At 67.3% G+C, this 18,669-nt stretch overlaps 2 protein-coding genes across 4 annotated transcripts; both read right to left on the reverse strand.

Moving 5' to 3' along the window:
- Nucleotides 1–1,530: 1,530 nt before the first annotated feature.
- CIMAP1B (ciliary microtubule associated protein 1B) lies at nucleotides 1,531–5,363 on the reverse strand. 3 transcript variants are annotated; one of them, XM_086886236.1, is made up of 6 exons: nucleotides 5,129–5,360; nucleotides 4,853–5,056; nucleotides 4,669–4,770; nucleotides 3,843–3,985; nucleotides 2,390–2,527; nucleotides 1,531–1,665 (listed from the first exon to the last, which is right to left on the reverse strand). In XM_086886236.1, exons 1-6 carry the CDS (start codon nucleotides 5,235–5,237, stop codon nucleotides 1,591–1,593), a joined length of 771 nt encoding a protein of 256 aa, XP_086742362.1. In that variant the 5' UTR covers nucleotides 5,238–5,360; the 3' UTR covers nucleotides 1,531–1,590. The 3 variants fall into 3 exon arrangements, with proteins under 3 accessions (XP_086742362.1, XP_086742363.1, XP_086742364.1); XM_086886237.1 differs by having other exon boundaries at nucleotides 3,870–3,985; nucleotides 5,129–5,359; XM_086886238.1 differs by lacking the exon at nucleotides 3,843–3,985 and having other exon boundaries at nucleotides 5,129–5,363.
- Nucleotides 5,364–9,772: 4,409 nt separating this feature from the next.
- LOC147653368 (dromaiocalcin-1-like) lies at nucleotides 9,773–12,362 on the reverse strand. The gene is made up of 5 exons (XM_086885607.1): nucleotides 12,312–12,362; nucleotides 11,685–11,870; nucleotides 11,400–11,603; nucleotides 10,776–10,881; nucleotides 9,773–9,870 (listed from the first exon to the last, which is right to left on the reverse strand). The coding sequence occupies exons 1-5, from the start codon at nucleotides 12,360–12,362 to the stop codon at nucleotides 9,803–9,805; spliced, it is 615 nt and encodes a 204-aa protein (XP_086741733.1). The 3' UTR covers nucleotides 9,773–9,802.
- Between the last annotated feature and the right edge of the window lie 6,307 nt (nucleotides 12,363–18,669).

Consider the following 18,669-nt stretch of genomic DNA (forward strand, 5'->3'; position numbering starts at 1 on the left):
CACAGAGATCCCAGAGATCCCAGAGATCCCAGAGGTCCCACAGAGATCCCACAGGGATCCCAGAGATCCCACAGAGATCCCAGAGATCCCACAGAGATCCCACAGAGCTCACAGAGATCCCACCGAGATCCCACAGATCCCACAGAGATCCCACAGATCCCACAGAGATCCCAGAGATCCCAGAGATCCCACAGAGATCCCACAGATCCCACAGAGATCCCACAGAGATCCCAGAGATCCCACAGATCCCAGAGATCCCACAGGGATCCCAGAGATCCCACAGAGATCCCACAGAGATCCCACAGAGATCCCACAGATCCCACAGAGTGGGCGGAGTCCCCAAGGCGCGGCGCTGACGTGTGTCCCCTCCCTGTTCATTGTCCCCTCCCTGTTCATTGTCCCCTCCCTGTTCGGTGTCCCCAGAGCCTCCCGGGCCCCCGGGAGCTGGGGTGGGATCCATGGGATCCATGGGATGGGATCCATGGGATGGGATCCATGGGATCCATGGGATGGGATGGGATCCATGGGATCCATGGGGTGGGAATGGGGATGGGATCCATGGGATGGGATCCATAGGATGGGATGGGATCCATGGGATGGGATGGGATGGGATCCATGGGATGGGATGGGATCCATGGGATGGGATCCATGGGATGGGATGGGATCCATGGGATGGGATGGGATGGGATCCATGGGATCCATGGGATGGGATCCATGGGATGGGATCCATGGGATCCATGGGATGGGAATTGGGATGGGATCCATGGGATGGGAATTGGGATGGGATGCAGCTGGAGCAGGGTCGGTAGCACACCCCTCACCCCCAGCCTGTCCCACCCCACCCTGGGGTCCCCCCTCCGTGGCCTCTCCAGGGTCTCTCTGGGGGTGGTTTTGGGGTCCCCCCTCTGTGGCCTCTCCAGGGTCTCCCTGGGGATGGTTTTGGGGTCCCCCCTCCGTGGTCTCCAGGGTCTCTCTGGGGGTGGTTTTGGGGTCCCCCCTCCGTGGCCTCTCCAGGGTCTCTCTGGGAATGGTTTTGGGGTCCCCCCTCCGCGGTCTCCAGGGTCTCTCTGGGGATGGTTTTGGGGTCCCCCCTCCGTGGCCTCTCCAGGGTCTCTCTGGGGGTGGTTTTGGGGTCCCCCCTCTGCGGTCTCCAGGGTCTCTCTGGGGATGGTTTTGGGGTCCCCCCTCCGCGGTCTCCAGGGTCTCTCTGGGGGTGGTTTTGGGGTCCCCCCTCTGCGGTCTCCAGGGTCTCTCTGGGGGTGGTTTTGGGGTCCCCCCTCTGCAGTCTCCAGGGTCTCTCGGGGGCTGGTTTTGGGGTCCCCCCTCCTCGGTCTCCAGGGTCTCTCTGGGGGTGGTTTTGGGGTCCCCCCTCCGCGGTCTCCAGGGTCTCTCTGGGGGTGGTTTTGGGGTCCCCCCTCCGTGGTCTCCAGGGTCTCTCTGGGGATGGTTTTGGGGTCCCCCCTCTGCGGTCTCCAGGGTCTCTCTGGGGGTGGTTTTGGGGTCCCCCGGGACAGAAGGGGAGGCGCTGGCTGGTGCTGCTGCAGGTTCGTGTTTGTCACAGGCTGGCAGTGCCACCGCGGCCCCGCTGCCCTACGGCTGCGGGTCCATCACGGGGATCACGGAATCCGAGTGGCGCACGCCAAAGCTCTGCCCTTGCTTTGTGGCCTGCGGGGGGACAGAGGCCGTGAGAGGGTGAGGGGCTGTCCCCTGTCCCCTGTCCCTGTTCCCAGCCCTGTCCCTGTCCCTGTCCCTGTCCCTGTCCCTGTCCCTGTCCCTGTCCCTGTCCCCAGCCCTGTCCCTGTCCCTGTCCCTGCCCTGTCCCTGTCCTGTCCCTGTCCCTGTCCCTGTCCCCAGCCCTGTCCCTGTCCCTGTCCCTGTCCCTGTCCCTGTCCTATCCCTGTCCCTGTCCCGTCCCCGTCCCTGTCCCGTCCCTGTCCCTGTCCCTGTCCCTGTCCCTGTCCCTGTCCCTGTCCCTGTCCCGTCCCTGTCCCTGTCCGTGTCCCTGTCCTGTCCCTGTCCTGTCCCTGTCCCTGTCCCTGTCCCTGTCCCTGTCCGTGTCCCTGTCCTGTCCGTGTCCCCATCCCTGTCCCTGTCCCTGTCCCGTCCCTGTCCCTGTCCCTGTCCCCAGTCCTGTCCCTGTCCCTGTCCCTGTCCCTGTCCCTGTCCCTGTCCCTGTCCCTGTCCCCGTCCCTGTCCCTGTGTCCTGTCCCCATCCCTGTCCCTGTTCCGTCCCAGTCCCTGTCCCCATCCCTGTCCCTGTCCCTGTCCCTGTCCCTGTCCCTGTCCCTGTCCCTGTCCCTGTCCCTGTCCCTGTCCCCATCCCTGTCCCTGTCCCTGTCCCTGTCCCTGTCCCTGTCCCTGTCCCTGTCCCCATCCCTGTCCCTGTCACCTGTCTGGGGCTGTAGTCGCAGGGTCCGGGTGTTTTGGCGATGGGGACGGGCCGGCTCCTCCCGGCCATGGTGCAGCGGGGCGCCCGCGCCATGTAAACATCGGTGTCCACGGTCCTGTAATTGCTGGGTCCGGGGGTCTGCGGGGACAGGGGCGGGTGACGCGACCCCCGGGGTACCCCACACCCTCGGCACCCCACCCCCCACATCCCCCTGGGTACCCCACACCCTCGGCACCCCTCCCACAGACCCCCGGCACCCCACAGTCCTGGTACCCCACCCACAGACCCCCGGCACCCCACACCCCACATCCCCCTGGCACCCCCAAACCCTCGGCACCCCACCCACAGACCCCCGGCACCCCATAGCCCCCGGCCCCCTGGGTACTCCACACCCTCGGCACCCGGACCCCCCTGGGTACCCCACACCCTCGGCACCCCTCCCACAGACGCCCGGCACCCCACAGCCCCCGACCCCCTGGGCACCCCAAACCCTCGGCACCCCTCCCACAGACCCCCGGCACCCCACAGCCCCCGGCCCCCTGTCACCCCAAACCCTCGGCACCCCACCCACAGATCCCCGGAACCCCACCCCCCACATCCCCCTGGCACCCCCAAACCCTCAGCATCCCACCCACAGCCCCCCAGCAGCCCCCACCCCCCGGACCCCGGGCACCCTAAACCCTCAGCACCCCACCCACAGACCCCTGGTACCCCCAACCCCACACCCCCCACCCCCGGCCCCCTGGGTACCCCAAACCCTCAGCACCCCACCCACAGATCCCCGGAACCCCACCCCCCACATCCCCCTGGCACCCCCAAACCCTCAGCACCCCACCCCAGACCCCCAGCACCCCACAGCCCCCGGCCCCCTATCACCCCAGCTCCTCAGCATCCCACCCCCAGACCCCCAGACCCCCCACTCCCGGCCCCCTGGCACCCCAAACCCTCAGCACCCCACCCCAGACCCCCAGACCCCCCACCCCCGGCCCCCGGGCACCCCAAACCCTCAGCACCCCAGCCCCAGACCCCCAGCACCCCCCACCCCCGGCCCCCTATCACCCCAAACCCTCAGCATCCCACCCACAGACCCCCGGCACCCCCCACCCCCGGACCCCTGGCACCCCCAGCTCCTCAGCATCCCACCCCAGACCCCCAGCACCCCCCACCCCCGGCCCCCGGGCACCCCAAACCCTCAGCATCCCACCCACAGACCCCCAGCACCCCAGACCCCCGGCCCCCGGGCACCCCCAGCTCCTCAGCACCCCACCCCAGACCCCCAGCCCCCCGGCCCCCGGGCACCCCAAACCCTCAGCACGCCACCCCAGACCCCCACACCCCCCACCCCCCGGCCCCCTATCACCCCAGCTCCTCAGCATCCCACCCCCAGACCCCCAGACCCCCCACCCCCGGCCCCCGGGCACCCCCAGCCCCCCAGCCCCCAGCCCCTGTGCACCTGCTCCCCCGCTCCCCCGTCTCCCACCCTCTCCCGGGGGTCGAACAGGCTGCGCCGCCGCCCGGCCATGGAGTACTCGGGGGCCGATCTCTTGGTCACCAGGCGGGGCCCCATCACCGGGGGCAGCTGGTAGCTGGCAGGGCCTGGGGAGGGGGCACAGCGCAGGGGGCTTCACCCTCCCGGGGCTGGGGAGGGGGCACAGCTCAGCCCCGGGGTGCTGGGGTGGGGGGCTCAGCCCAGCCAGGGGGTGCTGGGGAGGGGGCACAGCTCGGGGGTGCTGGGGTGGGGGGCTCAGCCGCCCCAGGGGGATGGGGGATCCCAGCCTGAGGAGGAGATGGGGGGCCCAGGCCAGCCCCGGGGGAATGTTGGGGGTCCCGGCCCAGAGAGATGCTGGGGGGCCCAGTCCAGGTGGGATGTTGGGGGTCCCACCCCACCCTCGGGAGATGTTGGGGTCCCACCCCAGGCAGGATTTTGAGGGTTCCACCCCAGGGAGATGTGGGGGTCCCACCCCAGGGAGATGTCGGGGACTCACCCCAGGCAGGATTTTGAGGGTCCCACCCCCCGGGAGCTGTGGGGGTCCCAGCCCAGGCAGGATGTGGGGGTCCCAGTCCCGAGAGCCGTGGGGGTCTCACCCCAGGGAGATGTCGGGGTCCCACCCCAGTCCCGGGAGCCGTGGGGGTCCCATCCCACCCCAGGCAGGATTTTGAGGGTCCCAGTCCCAGGAGCTGTGGGGTCCCAGCCCAGACCCAGGGAGATGTTGGGGGTCCCACCCCAGTCCCGGGAGCCGTGGGGGTCCCAGGGCGCCCCTCCCTCCTCCCTGCCTCACCTGGCGTCTCCTGCGCTTTGTCGGGGCGGCCGCGGGGGATGAAGACGCAGGCGGGGCTGCAGGGCAGGGTGGCCCGGTTGGCGAGCTCGGGGTGATACTGAGCTGCGAGGGGCGAGCGGGGGGCTCAGCCGGGCCGAGGCGCGGGCCCCTCGCGGGGATGGGGGTCCCTCCGCCCCCCACTCACCTGGCCCGGGGGTGCTGCTGACGCTGCGCTCCCGGGGGAGGCGGCCCATGCTGAAGGCGGGGGCGCGCTCGCGGCCCCGGGAGGTGAAGCCGGTGGGCACCAGGTATTGGGGTCCGGGCGAGCGGGGCTCCTCGGGGCGCCCCAGTTTCCTCCCGAAGCTGTAGGCGGGGGCTCGGCGGCTGGAGGGGTCTCGCTGCTCGGAGCCTGCGGGCGCGGAGGGGCTCGCTGGGACCCTGCGCCCCCCGCCCCGCTCCCCCGCGGGACCCCCGCACTCACCGATCCCCCCGGGGAGCCGGTACTTGGGCCCGGGGCTGCGGAACTGCACCGACACCGGAGCCCGGGCCCGGTGCGGTCTCCGGGGGCGCACCCAGCTGTGGTGTGACATGGGGTGGGGGCGTCAGCCGGAGCCCCCCGCCCGTGCGAGCCCCCGCTGCTGCTGCTGCTGCCGGCGGTGGCGGCGGTGCCGTGGTGACAAAGTGACACCGCGGGCCACAGCGAGCCCCAGGCCAGCCGGGGGTGGCCGTGGTGTCACAGAGGCCGCGGGGGGTTCCAGGGTGACAACAGCCGCGGGGACAGCGCTGGGGGAGGGGGGGGACACGGGGGGGGAGCAGGGGTACGGGCAGGGGATACAGGCAGAAAATACACCCGGAAATACAGGCGAAAATACAGGCGAAAATACAGCCTGAAAATACAGCCTGATAATACAGCCTGATAATACAGCCTGAAATACGCCCGGAAATACAGCTGAAAATACAGCCCAAAAATACAGCCCAAAAATACAACTCATGGGTACAGCCTGAAATACAGCCTGGAAATACAGCCTGAAATACACCCAAAAATACAGGCGAAAATACAGCCTGGAATACAGGCGAAAATACAACTCATGGGTACAGCCTGAAAATACAGCCTGGAAATACACCCAAAAATACAGGCGAAAATACAGCCTGAAATACAGCCTGGAATACAGCCCGAGAATACACCCGGAAATACAGCTGAAAATACAGCCTGGAAATACAGCCTGAAAATACAGCCTGGAAATACAGCCTGGAATACAGTCTGAAATACAGACTGAAAATACACCCGGAAATACAGCCTGAAATACAGCCTGAAATACAGCCTGAAATACAGACTGAAAATACAGCCCAAAACCACAACCCATGGGTACAGCCTGAAATACAGCAGGAAATACAGCCTGAAATACAGCCTGAAATACAGCCTGGAATACACCCGGAAATACAGCCTGAAATACAGCTCGAGAATACAGCCTGAAATACAGCCCGAGAATACAGCGGGAAATACAGCCTGGAAATACAGCCTGAAATACAGCCTGAAATACAGCCTGGAAATACAGCCCAAAAATACAACTCATGGGTACAGCCTGAAATACAGCCGGAAATACACCCAGAAATACAGCCTGAAATACAGCCTGAAATACAGCCTGAAATACAGACTGAAATACACCCAAAAATACAGGCGAAAATTCAGCCTGAAATACACCCAGAATTACACCCGGAAATACAGCCTGAAAATACAGCCTGAAAATACAGCCCATGGGTACAGGCCAAATACACCCCAAAAATACACTGAAAAATACAGCCCATGGGAACACCCCAAAAATACCCATGGGTACAGCCCGACAGCCCATGGACACCCCAAAAACACACCAAAAATACACCCCAAAAACACAGCCCATGGATACACCCCAAAATACATCCCAAAAATACACCCCAAAAACACAACCCATGGGAACACCCCAAAATACACCCCAAAAATACACCCCAAAACCACAACCCATGGGTACAGCCCAAAAATACCCCCCATGGGTACAGCCCATGGATACACCCCAAAAATACACCCCAAAAACACAACCCAAAAATACACCCCAAAAACACAGCCCATGGGTACAGGCCCAAAAATACACCCCAAAAATACACCTAAAAATACACCCCAAAACCTCAGCCCATGGGTACAGCCCAGCACCCCATGGATACACCCCAAAAATACCCCATGGATACGCCCCTCCCCTGGGGTCACTTTTGGTTTTGGGGTCACCTCCTCCCCTGGGGTCACCTCTGTCCCTTGGGGTCACCCCCTCCCCTGGGGTCACCCCCTCCCTTGGGGTCACCCCCTCCCCTGGGGTCACCTCTGACCCTTGGGGTCACTTTTCATTTTGGGGTCACCCCCTCCCCTGGGGTCACCCCCTCCCCTGGGGTCATTTTCATTTTGGGGTCACCCCGTCCCCTGGGGTCACCTCTGTCCCCTGGGGTCACTTTTGGTTTTGGGGTCACCCCCTCCCCTGGGGTCACCCCCTCCCTTGGGGTCACCCCCTCCCCTGGGGTCACCTCTGACCCTTGGGGTCACTTTTCATTTTGGGGTCACCCCCTCTCTTGGGGTCACCCCCTCCCTTGGAGTCACCTCTGTCCCTTGGGGTCACTTTTCATTTTGGGGTCACCCCCTCCCTTGGGGTCACCCCCAGCCCCCCCCACCCCCCGTGGGGACCCAGGGACTCGGGGGGGGGGGTTGGGGGTCCCCCTCCCCCGTCGGTGTCACCCGGGGGGCGCAGACACAGCCGGGGGGGGACACGGGGGGGTCCCGCTGCTTCCGTCTCTTTATTGGGGGGTCCCCGAGAGCGGGGGGTGGGGGGATGGGAATTGGGGTGCAGGACAGGGGGGTGGGGGATGGGAATTGGGGGGCTGGGTTTGGGTGGGGGGCAGGATGTGGGGCTGGGGCTTGGGGAACAGAGTGTGGGGCAGGAGGTGATTTGGGGGGGCAGGAGATGGATTTGGGGGGCAGGAGGTGAATTTGGGGGGCAGGAGATGGATTTGGGGGGGCAGGAGGTGAATTTGGGGGGCAGGAGATGGATTTGGGGGACAGGAGATGGATTTGGGGGGCAGGAGATGATTTGGGGGGGCAGGAGATGAATTTGGGGGGCAGGAGATGGATTTGGGGGGCAGGAGGTGAATTTGGGGCACAGGAGATGGATTTGGGGGGCAGGAGGTGAATTTGGGGGGGCAGGAGGTGAATTTGGGGGGCAGGAGATGGATTTGGGGGGCAGGAGGTGAATTTGGGGCACAGGAGATGGATTTGGGGGGCAGGAGATGGATTTGGGGGGCAGGAGATGAATTTGGGGGGCAGCAGATGGATTTGGGGGGCAGGAGATAATTTGGGGGGCAGGAGATGAATTGGGGGGGCAGGAGGTGAATTTGGGGGGCAGCAGATGGATTTGGGGGGCAGGAGGTGAATTTGGGGTACAGGAGATGGATTTGGGGGGGCAGGAGGTGATTTGGGGGGCAGGAGATGGATTTGGGGGGCAGGAGATGAATTTGGGGGGCAGGAGGTGAATTTGGGGGACAGGAGATGAATTTGGGGGGCAGGAGATGGATTTGGGGGGCAGGAGGTGATTTGGGGGGGCAGGAGGTAATTTGGGGGGCAGGAGATGGATTTGGGGGGCAGGAGATGAATTTGGGGGGCAGGAGATGGATTTGGGGGGCAGGAGATGAATTTGGGGGGCAGGAGATGGATTTGGGGTACAGGAGATGAATTTGGGGGGCAGCAGATGGATTTTGGGGGCAGGAGGTGAATTTGGGGGGCAGGAGGTGATTTGGGGGGCAGGAGATGAATTTGGGGGACAGGAGATGAATTTGGGGTACAGGAGGTGAATTTGGGGGGCAGGAGGTGAATTTGGGGGGCAGGAGGTGAATTTGGGGGGCAGGAGATGGATTTGGGGGGCAGGAGATGAATTTGGGGGGCAGCAGATGGATTTGGGGGGCAGGAGGTGAATTTGGGGGGCAGGAGATGGATTTGGGGGGGCAGGAGATGGATTTGGGGGGCAGGAGGTGATTTGGGGGGCAGGAGATGGATTTGGGGGGCAGGAGGTGAATTTGGGGGGGCAGGAGATGGATTTGGGGGGCAGGAGGTGAATTTGGGGGGCAGGAGATGGATTTGGGGGGCAGGAGATGGATTTGGGGGGGCAGGAGATGATTTGGGGGACATGAGATGGATTTGGGGGGGCAGGAGGTGAATTTGGGGTGGCAGGAGATGGATTTGGGGGGCAGGAGGTGGATTTGGGGGGCAGGAGATGGATTTGGGGGGCAGGAGATGAATTTGGGGGGCAGGAGATGGATTTTGGGGGGCAGGAGATGATTTGGGGGGCAGGAGGTGGATTTGGGGGACAGGAGATGGATTTGGGGGGCAGGAGGTGAATTTGGGGGGCAGGAGGTGAATTTGGTGGGCAGGAGGTGATTTGGGGGGGCAGGAGGTGATTTGGGGGGCAGGAGATGAATTTGGGGGACATGAGATGGATTTGGGGGGCAGGAGATGAATTTGGGGGGCAGGAGGTGAATTTGGGGGGCAGGAGATGGATTTGGGGGGCAGGAGATGGATTTGGGGGGCAGGAGGTGAATTTGGGGGGCAGGAGGTGAATTTGGGGGGCAGGAGGTGAATTTGGGGGGGCAGGAGGTGATTTGGGGGGCAGGAGGTGAATTTGGGGGGCAGGAGGTGATTTGGGGGGGCAGGAGGTGAATTTGGGGGGGCAGGAGGTGATTTGGGGGGCAGGAGGTGAATTTGGGGGGCAGCAGAGCAGGGGCAGGACTGGGAGCAGGATCGGGGTGTGGGGTGGGTTTTTGGGGTCAGACCCCGGTTCTGGGGGGTCCCGGGGGTCCCGGGGGTCCCGGGGGGTTCCCGGGGGGCTCCCGGGGGGTTCCAGGGGGTCCCGGGGGGTTCGGGGGCTCCCGGGGGGTTTAGGGGGTTCCCGGGGGGTTCCGGGGGGTTCCCGGGGGGTCCCGGGGGGTTCCAGGGGGTCCTGGAGGGTTCCGGGGGGTTCCCGGGGGGTTTAGGGGGTCCCGGGGGCTTTGGGGGGCTCCGGGGGGTTCCAGGGGGTCCCGGGGGGTTTAGGGGTTCCCGGGGGGTTCCGGGGGTCCCGGGGGGGTCCCGGGGGGGGTCCGGGCCCCCCTAGGCCGGGTATTTGCACACGAAGGGTTTGCGCTCCCCGCAGGCCTCGCCCTCCCAGGCCATGAACCCTGCGGGGACACGAAGCCAGCTGGGACAGGCGACACGAGGGACACTCCTGAGCCACCCCTGGCACCCCTGGCACCCCCGGAGCCCCCCTGAGCCCCCCGGACACCCCTGAGCCCCCCGGACACCCCTGAGCCCCCCACCCTTGGGTGCCCTCCCCAGCTGATCCCTTGGGTGTGGCACAGCGCTGTCCCCAGAGCCGCTGTCCCCTTGTCACTTGTCCCTGTCCCCTGTCCCCATCCCTGTCCCCATCCCTGTCCCTGTCCCTGTCCCTGTCCCTGTCCCTGTCCCTGTCCCTGTCCCTGTCCCCCTGTCCCCTTCCCTGTCCCTGTCCCCTGTCCCTGTCCCCTGTCCCCCTGTCCCTGTCCCTGTCCCTGTCCCTGTCCCCTGTCCCCCTGTCCCTGTCCCTGTCCCCCGTCCCTGTCCCCTGTCCCCATCCCCTGTCCCTGTCCCCATCCCTGTCCCCTGTCCCCTGTCCCCTGTCCCCTGTCCCTGTCCCTGTCCCTGTCCCCTGTCCCCCTGTCCCTGTCCCTGTCCCTGTCCCCCGTCCCTGTCCCCTGTCCCCTCTCCCCATCCCTGTCCCTGTCCCCTGTCCCCTGTCCCCTGTCCCCATCCCTGTCCCCATCCCTGTCCCTGTCCCCATCCCTGTCCCCATCCCTGTCCCTGTCCCTGTCCCTGTCCCTGTCCCTGTCCCATCCGTGTCCCTGTCCCTGTCCCGGTCCCCCTGTCCCCATCCGTGTCCCTGTCCTGTCCCCATCCCTCTCCTGCTGTCCCATCCATCTCCCATCCCTGTCCCTATCCCCTATCCCCTGTCCCCTGTCCCCTGTCCCTGTCCCTGTCCCTGTCCCCTGTCCCCCTGTCCCTGTCCCTGTCCCCGTCCCTGTCCCTGTCCCCATCCCTGTCCCCTCACCTGCCGAATCCTCCAGGGCGATGCACGGGGGTCCCTTGGGGCCATCGTCCCCCTCCCAGGCCCAATAGCGCCGGGGGGAGCCGTCAGCCCAGAGCCAGCCCTGGCGCTGTGACACGGGGACAGCGTGGGACAGGGACAGGGGACAGGGGACAGGGACAGGGACAGGGGACAGGATGGGACAGGGACAGGGGACAGGATGGGACACACAGGGGACAGGATGGGACAAGGACAGGGGACAGGGAAAGGACAGGGGACAGGGATGGGACAGGGACAGGGACAGGGACAGGGACAGGGACAGGGATGGGACAGGGACAGGGACAGGGACAGGGACAGGGACAGGTCTGGGGACAGGGACAGGGACAGGGGGACACGGATGGGACAGGGACAGGAGGACAGGGACAGAGGGACAGGTGCGACAGCGCGGGGGACACACGGGACAGGTGACAGCGCATGTAGCAAACAGGACACGCTGAGGGCAGGGGACACCAGGACAGCAGGAGGGGACATCCAGGTGTGGCAGGGGACAGTCAGGTGACAGACAGGTGACAGACAGGTGACAGACAGGTGACAGACAGGTGACAGCAGGTGACACCGCGGGGTGACACACGGGCACACAACACTCACCCGCCGGTGCAGCCCGATCCAGACGCCGTCCTTGTCCCTGTCCCTGTCCCTGTCCCTGTCCCTGTCCCTGTCCCGCTCCTTCTCGCCCTCCTCCTCCTCCTCCTCTCCCCGCGGCCGCCGGGCGAGGAAGGCGGCGAGCGCCCGGTGCTCCTCGGGGCTCCGCAGCGACGCCAGGTGACCCCCGCCGGTGGCCTGGCACCACGCCTGGGGACAGAGCCACATCCAGGGGGGGTCCTGGGGGACACCCCGAGACCCCCCGGGACCCCCCGGGACCCCCAGACCCACCTCGGCCCTCCTCCAGCTCAGCTGCTGCCCGAAGAAGCCGTAGCAGTGGCCCTGGAAGGACAGCCAGCCCCGGGGACAGCGGGTGGCCCGAGCCCCTGGGGGGACACGGGGGTCACCGCACCCCCAAAACACCCGGGAGCGGCTGCTGGGGGGGCTGGGGGTATCCCGGGTCTGGTTTGGGGGGGGCTGGGGGCACCCCGGGCCGGGTTTGGGGGGGCTCGGGGCACCCCGGGCCGGGTTTGGGGGGGCTTGGGGTACCCCGGGTCCGGTTTGGGGTACCCCGGGTCTGGTTTGGGGGGGCTCGGGGCACCCCGGGTCCGGTTTGGGGGGGCTCGGGTCCGGTTTGGGGGGGCTCGGGGTTCCCCGGGTCTGGTTTGGGGGGCTCGGGGCACCCCGGGTCCGGTTTGGGGGGGCTCGGGGCACCCCGGGTCCGGTTTGGGGGGCTCGGGGTACCCCGGGTCTGGTTTGGGGGGCTCGGGGTACCCCGGGTCTGGTTTGGGGGGGCTCGGGTCTGGTTTGGGGGGCTCGGGGTACCCCGGGTCTGGTTTGGGGGGCTCGGGGCATCCTCGGGCCGAGTTTGGGGGGGCACGGGGCACCCCGGGTCCGGTTTGGGGGGGCTCGGGGTACCCCGGGTCCGGTTTGGGGGGGCTCGGGTCTGGTTTGGGGGGCTCGGGGCATCTCGGGTCCGGTTTGGGGGGGCTCGGGTCCGGTTTGGGGGGGCTCGGGTCTGGTTTGGGGGGGCTCGGGTCCGGTTTGGGGGGGCTCGGGTCCGGTTTGGGGGGCTCGGGTCTGGTTTGGGGGGCTCGGGTCTGGTTTGGGGGGCTCGGGGCATCTCGGGTCCGGTTTGGGGGGGCTCGGGGTACCCTCGGGCCGGGTTTGGGGGGGCTCGGGTCTGGTTTGGGGGGGCTCGGGTCCGGTTTGGGGGGGCTCGGGGTACCCCGGGTCTGGTTTGGGGGGCTCGGGTCCGGTTTGGGGGGGCTCGGGTCTGGTTTGGGGGGGCTCGGGGTACCCCGGGTCCGGTTTGGGGGGTTCGGGTCTGGTTTGGGGGGGCTCGGGGCACCCCGGGTCCGGTTTGGGGGGTTCGGGTCTGGTTTGGGGGGGCTCGGGGCACCCCGGGTCCGGTTTGGAGGGGCTTGGGGTACCCCGGGTCCGGTTTGGGGGGGCTCGGGGTACCCTCGGGCCGGGTTTGGGGGGGCTTGGGGTACCCCGGGCCGGGTTTGGGGGGCTTGGGGCATCCTCGGGTCTGGTTTGGGGGGCTCGGGGCACCCCGGGCTGGGTTTGGGGGGGCTCGGGGCACCCCGGGTCCGGTTTGGGGGCTCTGGTTTGGGGGGAAGGGGATGGGGGTGGGAAGCAGAGGGTGGGCAGGGGAAGCTCGGGGGGTCTCAGGGGGGTCTGGGAGAAATTTGGGGGTCTCGGGGGCAGTCTGGGGGTCTCGGGGGCAGTTTGGGGGTCTGGGGGCAGTCCGGGGGTCTGGGGGCAGTCCGGGGGTCCCGGGGTACATTTGGGGGTCCCGGGGTCAGTCCGGGGGTCTGGGGGCAGTCCGGGGGTCTGGGGGCAGTCCGGGGGTCTCGGGGTACATTTGGGGGTCTGGGGTCAGTCCGGGGGTCCCGGGGTCAGTCCGGGGGTCCCGGGGTCAGTCCGGGGGTCTGGGGTCAGTTTGGGGGTCTCGGGGTACATTTGAGGGTCTGGGGTCAGTCCGGGGGTCTGGGGTCAGTCCGGGGGTCTGGGGGCAGTCCGGGGGTCTGGGGTCAGTCCGAGGGTCTGGGGGCAGTCCGGGGGTCCCGGGGTCAGTCCGGGGGTCTGGGGGCAGTCCGGGGGTCCCGGGGTCAGTCCGGGGGTCTGGGGGCAGTCCGGGGGTCCCGGGGTCAGTCCGGGGGTCTGGGGGCAGTCCGGGGGTCCCGGGGTCAGTCCGGGGGTCTGGGGGCAGTCCGGGGGTCTGGGGGCAGTCCGGGGGTCTCACCCGGCAGGGAGGGGGGCAGCACGAGGCACCCCAGCAGGCAGAGCCCCAGGAAGGCGGCGGGACCCATCCTCAGCTTTCCTGAAACGGGGGGGGGGCTGCAGGGGGGCGGCCGGGACCCCTCCCCAGCCCAGCCCTGCAGCCCCCAGCCCTGCAGACCCCGGCCCTGCAGCCCCCTCCCCAGCCCAGCCCTGCAGACCCCAGCCCTGCAGACCCCTCCCCAGCCCAGCCCAGCCCTGCAGACCCCAGCCCTGCAGACCCCTCCCCAGCCCAGCCCTGCAGACCCCAACCCTGCAGCCCCCTCCCCACCCCAGCCCTGCCGACCCCGGCCCTGCAGCCCCCGGCCCTGCAGCCCCCTCCCCAGCCCAGCCCTGCAGCCCCCGGCCCTGCAGCCCCCAGCCCTGCAGCCCCCGGCCCTGCAGACCCCAACCCTGCAGACCCCTCCCCAGCCCAGCCCTGCAGACCCCGGCCCTGCAGCCCCCAGCCCACCCCGGCCCTGCAGCCCCCGGCCCCAACTCCAGCACCTTCTGCAGCCCCTCAGAACCCCCCAGCACCCCCAGCACCCCTCCAGGACCCCCAGAACCACCCCCAGCACCCCCAGAACCACCCCTAGTATCCCCAGAACCCCTCCAGGACCCTCCAGAACCCCTCCAGGACCCCCAGAACCTCCCCTAGCATCCCCAGAACCCCTCCAGGACCCCCCCAGGACCCCTCCCCAGCCCCTCAGAACCACCCCCAGGACCCCCAGGGCAGCTCTCCAGCCCCCCCAGCACCCCGAGCACCACCCCAGGACCCCCCCAGCACCCCCAGAACTCCCCCAGCACCTCCAGAACCTCTCCAGGACCCCCCAGGACCCCTCCCCAGCCCCTCAGAACCACCCTAAGGACCCCCAGCCTCCTCCCCAGCCTCCTCCCCAGCCCCCCCAGCCCCCCCAGGCCCCCTCCCCAGCCCCTCAGAACCACCCTAAGGACCCCCAGGCCCCCTCCCCAGCCCCCCCAGCCCCCCGGGACCCCTCCCCAGCCCCCCGGCCGCTCACAGCTCGGCAGGTCCCGGCTGAGCGATCGAGACCGGCCCGGGCTCTTTTGTAGCCGCGGGCGGGGCGGGGGGGCCGGGGCTGGAACCGGATCAAAGGGAGGGGCCGCGACTGGCACCGGGACCCCCCCGGGACACCCCCGGGTACCACCGGGACCCCCCCGGGACAACCCCGGGACAACCCCGGGACACTCCGGGACAACCTCGGATACCCCCGGGACCCCCCGGGACACCCCCGGGACCCCCCGGGACACCCCCGGGACAACCCCGGGACACCTCCGGGACCCCCCCGGGACCCCCCGGGACACCCCCGGGACAACCCCGGGACACCTCCGGGACCCCCCCGGGACACCCGGGACACCCCGGGACACCCCTGGAACACCCCCGGGACAACCTCGGGTACCACCGGGACCCCTCGGAACCCCCCGGGACCCCCCGGGACACCCCCGGGACACTCCGGGACAACCTCGGGTACCCCCGGGACACCCCTGGAACACCCCCGGGACAACCTCGGGTACCACCGGGACCCCTCGGAACCCCCCCGGGACACCCCCGGGACACCCCCGGGACCCCCCGGGACACCCCCGGGACCCCCTGGGCCACCCAGGGACCCCCTGGGACACCCCCGGGTACCACCGGGACACCCCCGGGACCCCCCGGGACACCCCCGGGACCACCGGGACCCCCCCGGGACCCCCCGGGACACCCCTGGAACACCCCCGGGACCCCCGGGACAACCCCGGGACCCCCCGGGACACCCCCGGGACCACCGGGACCCCCCCGGGACCCCCCGGGACAACCTCGGGACCCCCGGGACACCCCCGGGACACCCCCGTGTCCCCTGTGATAAGGGATTGATAAGGGATTGATAATGAATTGATAAGGGATTGATAAGGGATTGATAAGGGATTGATAATGAATTGATAAGGGATTGATAAGGGATTGATAAGGGATTGATAATGAATTGATAAGGGATTGATACGGGATTGATAAGGGATTGAGAGCGGATTGATACCGGGATTGATAGGGGATTGATAATGGATTGATAAAGGATTGATAAGGGATTGATAAGGGTTTGATAAGAGATTGATAGGGGATTGATAATGAATTGATGCGGGATTGATAAGAGATTGATACGGGATTGATAATGGATTGATAGGGGATTGATACGGGATTGATACTAGATTGATAAGAGATTGATACTGTATTGATAAGAGATTGATAATGGATTGATACGGGAGTGATGTGGGATTGATACTGGATCTGATAAGGGATTGATACGGGATTGATAAAGGATTGATAAGAGATTGATACGGGATTGATAATGGATCGATACGGGATTGATAAGTGTTTGATACGGGACTGATACGGGATTGATAATGGATCGATACGGGATTGATAATGGATTGATACAGGATTGATAATGCACAGATAATGGATTGATATGGGAGTGATGTGGGATTGATACGGGATTGATAAGAGATTGATACGGGATTGATACGGGATTGATAAGGGATTGATACGGGATTGATAAGGGATTGATAAGGGATTGATACGGGATTGATAAGGGGTCGGGGGATGGATGTCACCCCGGTTTGGGGTCGGGGGTCGCGGTGTCACCCCGGTTTGGGATCGGGGGGGCAGGGTGTCACCCCCTTTTGGGGTCGGGTGATGGATGTCACCCCGGTTTGGGCTCGGGGTCGCGATGTCACCCCGGTTCGGGGTCGGGTGATGGATGTCACCCCCTTTTGGGGTCGGGGTCGCGGTGTCACCCCGGTTCGGGGTCGGGATGTGGGGCAGAGCCCGGTGCTGGGGGTGACAGTGACCCCATGGGACCCTCCCCGGGGGGGGGGATTTCCCTGTCCCTGTCCCTGTCCCTGTCCCTGTCCCTGTCCCTGTCCCTGTCCCTGTCCCTGTCCCTGTCCCTGTCCCCAGCCCTGTCCCTGTCCCTGTCCCTGTCCCCGGCCTGGGCTCTCTCCCAGAGGGGTTTTTGTCCTTGTCCCCTCTCCCGGGGTGTCCCCTCTCCCGGGGTGTCCCCTGTCCCTGTCCCTGTCCCCGTGCCCGGTCTGGCTCCTTGCCCGCCGCTGGCTCCGGGCTGGCGGTGCCGGTCGGGCGCGGCTGGAGGCGGCGGGAGGGGAGGGAGGGAACGGTCCCATCCCGGTGCCAGGGCAGTCCCAGCCCGTTCCCAGCCCGGTCCCAGCCCGGTCCCATCCCGTTCCCATCCCGTTCCCATCCCGTTCCCATCCCGGTGCCAGCCCGGTGCCAGGACGGTCCCAGCCCGTTCCCATCCCGTTCCCATCCCGGTGCCAGGGCAGTCCCAGCCCGTTCCCAGCCCGGTCCCAGCCCGGTCCCAGCCCGTTCCCATCCCGTTCCCATCCCGTTCCCAGCCCGGTCCCATCCCGGTCCCAGCCCGGTCCCAGCCCGTTCCCAGCCCGTTCCCATCCCGGTCCCATCCCGTTCCCATCCCGTTCCCATCCCGTTCCCATCCCGGTGCCAGCCCGGTGCCAGGACGGTCCCAGCCCGTTCCCATCCCGGTCCCATCCCGGTCCCAGCCCGTTCCCATCCCAGTCCCAGCCCGTTCCCATCCCGTTCCCATCCCGTTCCCAGCCCGGTCCCATCCCGTTCCCATCCCAGTCCCATCCCGGTCCCAGCCCGTTCCCAGCCCGGTCCCATCCCGTTCCCATCCCGTTCCCAGCCCGGTCCCAGCCCGGTCCCAGCCCGGTGACAGCCCGGTGGCAGCCCGGTCCCATCCCGTTCCCAGCCCGGTGCCAGCCCGGTCCCATCCCGTTCCCATCCCGGTCCCAGCCCGTTCCCAGCCCGTTCCCAGCCCGGTGGCAGCCGGGGCGCGGTGACCCCAGCCGGACACGGGCCAGGGGCTCTGCGCAGGAGCCGCCCGAGCCGCCGCGCCCCGCTGAGCACCCCCGTCAGTACCGGGGGGCGGAACCGGGACACGGGAACGGGGATGGGAACCGGGACACGGGAACGGGACACAGGGACACGGGAATGGGAACCGGGACACGGGAACCGGGACACGGGAATCGGGACACGGGAATGGGAACGGGGATGGGAACCGGGACACGGGAACCGGGGCCGCGCCCCGCTGAGCACCCCCGTCAGTACCGGGGGGCGGAACCGGGACACGGGGATGGGAACCGGGACACGGGAACCGGGACACGGGGATGGGAACCGGGACACGGGAACCGGGACACGGGGATGGGAACCGGGACACGGGAACCGGGACACGGGAACCGGGACACGGGAATGGGAACAGGGAATCGGGACACGGGAACCGGGGCCGCGCCCCGCTGAGCACCCCCGTCAGTAGCGGGGGCGGAACCGGGACACGGGACACAGGGATGGGAACCGGGACACGGGGATGGGAACCGGGACACGGGACACGGGGCCGCGCCCCGCTGAGCACCCCCGTCAGTACCGGGGGGCGGAACCGGGACACGGGAACCGGGAATGGGAACCGGGACACGGGAACGGGGATGGGAACCGGGACACGGGAACCGGGACACGGGGATGGGAACGGGGATGGGAACCGGGACACGGGACACGGGGATGGGAACCGGGACACGGGAACGGGAATGGGAACCGGGACACGGGACACGGGGATGGGAACCGGGACACGGGAACCGGGACACGGGGATGGGAACGGGGATGGGAACCGGGACACGGGACACGGGGATGGGAACCGGGACACGGGACACGGGGATGGGAACCGGGACACGGGAACCGGGACACGGGGATGGGAACCGGGACACGGGAACCGGGACACGGGAACGGGAATGGGAACAGGGAACGGGACACAGGAACCGGGGCCGCGCCCCGCTGAGCACCCCCGTCAGTACCGGGGGGCGGAACCGGGACACGGGAACGGGGATGGGAACGGGGATGGGGGTGGGGATGGGAACCGGGACACGGGACACGGGAACCGGGACACGGGACACGGGAACCGGGACACGGGAATGGGAACGGGGATGGGAACAGGGA

Source organism: Cyanistes caeruleus, chromosome 4 (assembly GCF_971803275.1).
Source record: "Cyanistes caeruleus chromosome 4, bCyaCae1.hap1.1, whole genome shotgun sequence".
Classification (NCBI taxonomy): Eukaryota; Metazoa; Chordata; class Aves; order Passeriformes; family Paridae; genus Cyanistes; species Cyanistes caeruleus.

Coding starts and splice junctions, on each gene's coding strand:
- LOC147653368 (XM_086885607.1), bottom strand. CDS start 12,362: ATGCCCCGAGCCCCCCAAACCAGACCCGAGCCCCCCCAAACCGGACCC. Junction 11,871..12,311: donor CCCCCCAAACCGGACCCGGG/GTACCCCGAGCC, acceptor GGGTGCCCCCAG/CCCCCCCCAAACCAGACCCG. Junction 11,604..11,684: donor TGAGCTGGAGGAGGGCCGAG/GTGGGTCTGGGG, acceptor CTCTGTCCCCAG/GCGTGGTGCCAGGCCACCGG.
- CIMAP1B (XM_086886236.1), bottom strand. CDS start 5,237: ATGTCACACCACAGCTGGGTGCGCCCCCGGAGACCGCACCGGGCCCGG. Junction 4,771..4,852: donor CAGCAGCACCCCCGGGCCAG/GTGAGTGGGGGG, acceptor CGCCCCTCGCAG/CTCAGTATCACCCCGAGCTC. Junction 1,666..2,389: donor GCGACTACAGCCCCAGACAG/GTGACAGGGACA, acceptor GTCCCCCCGCAG/GCCACAAAGCAAGGGCAGAG.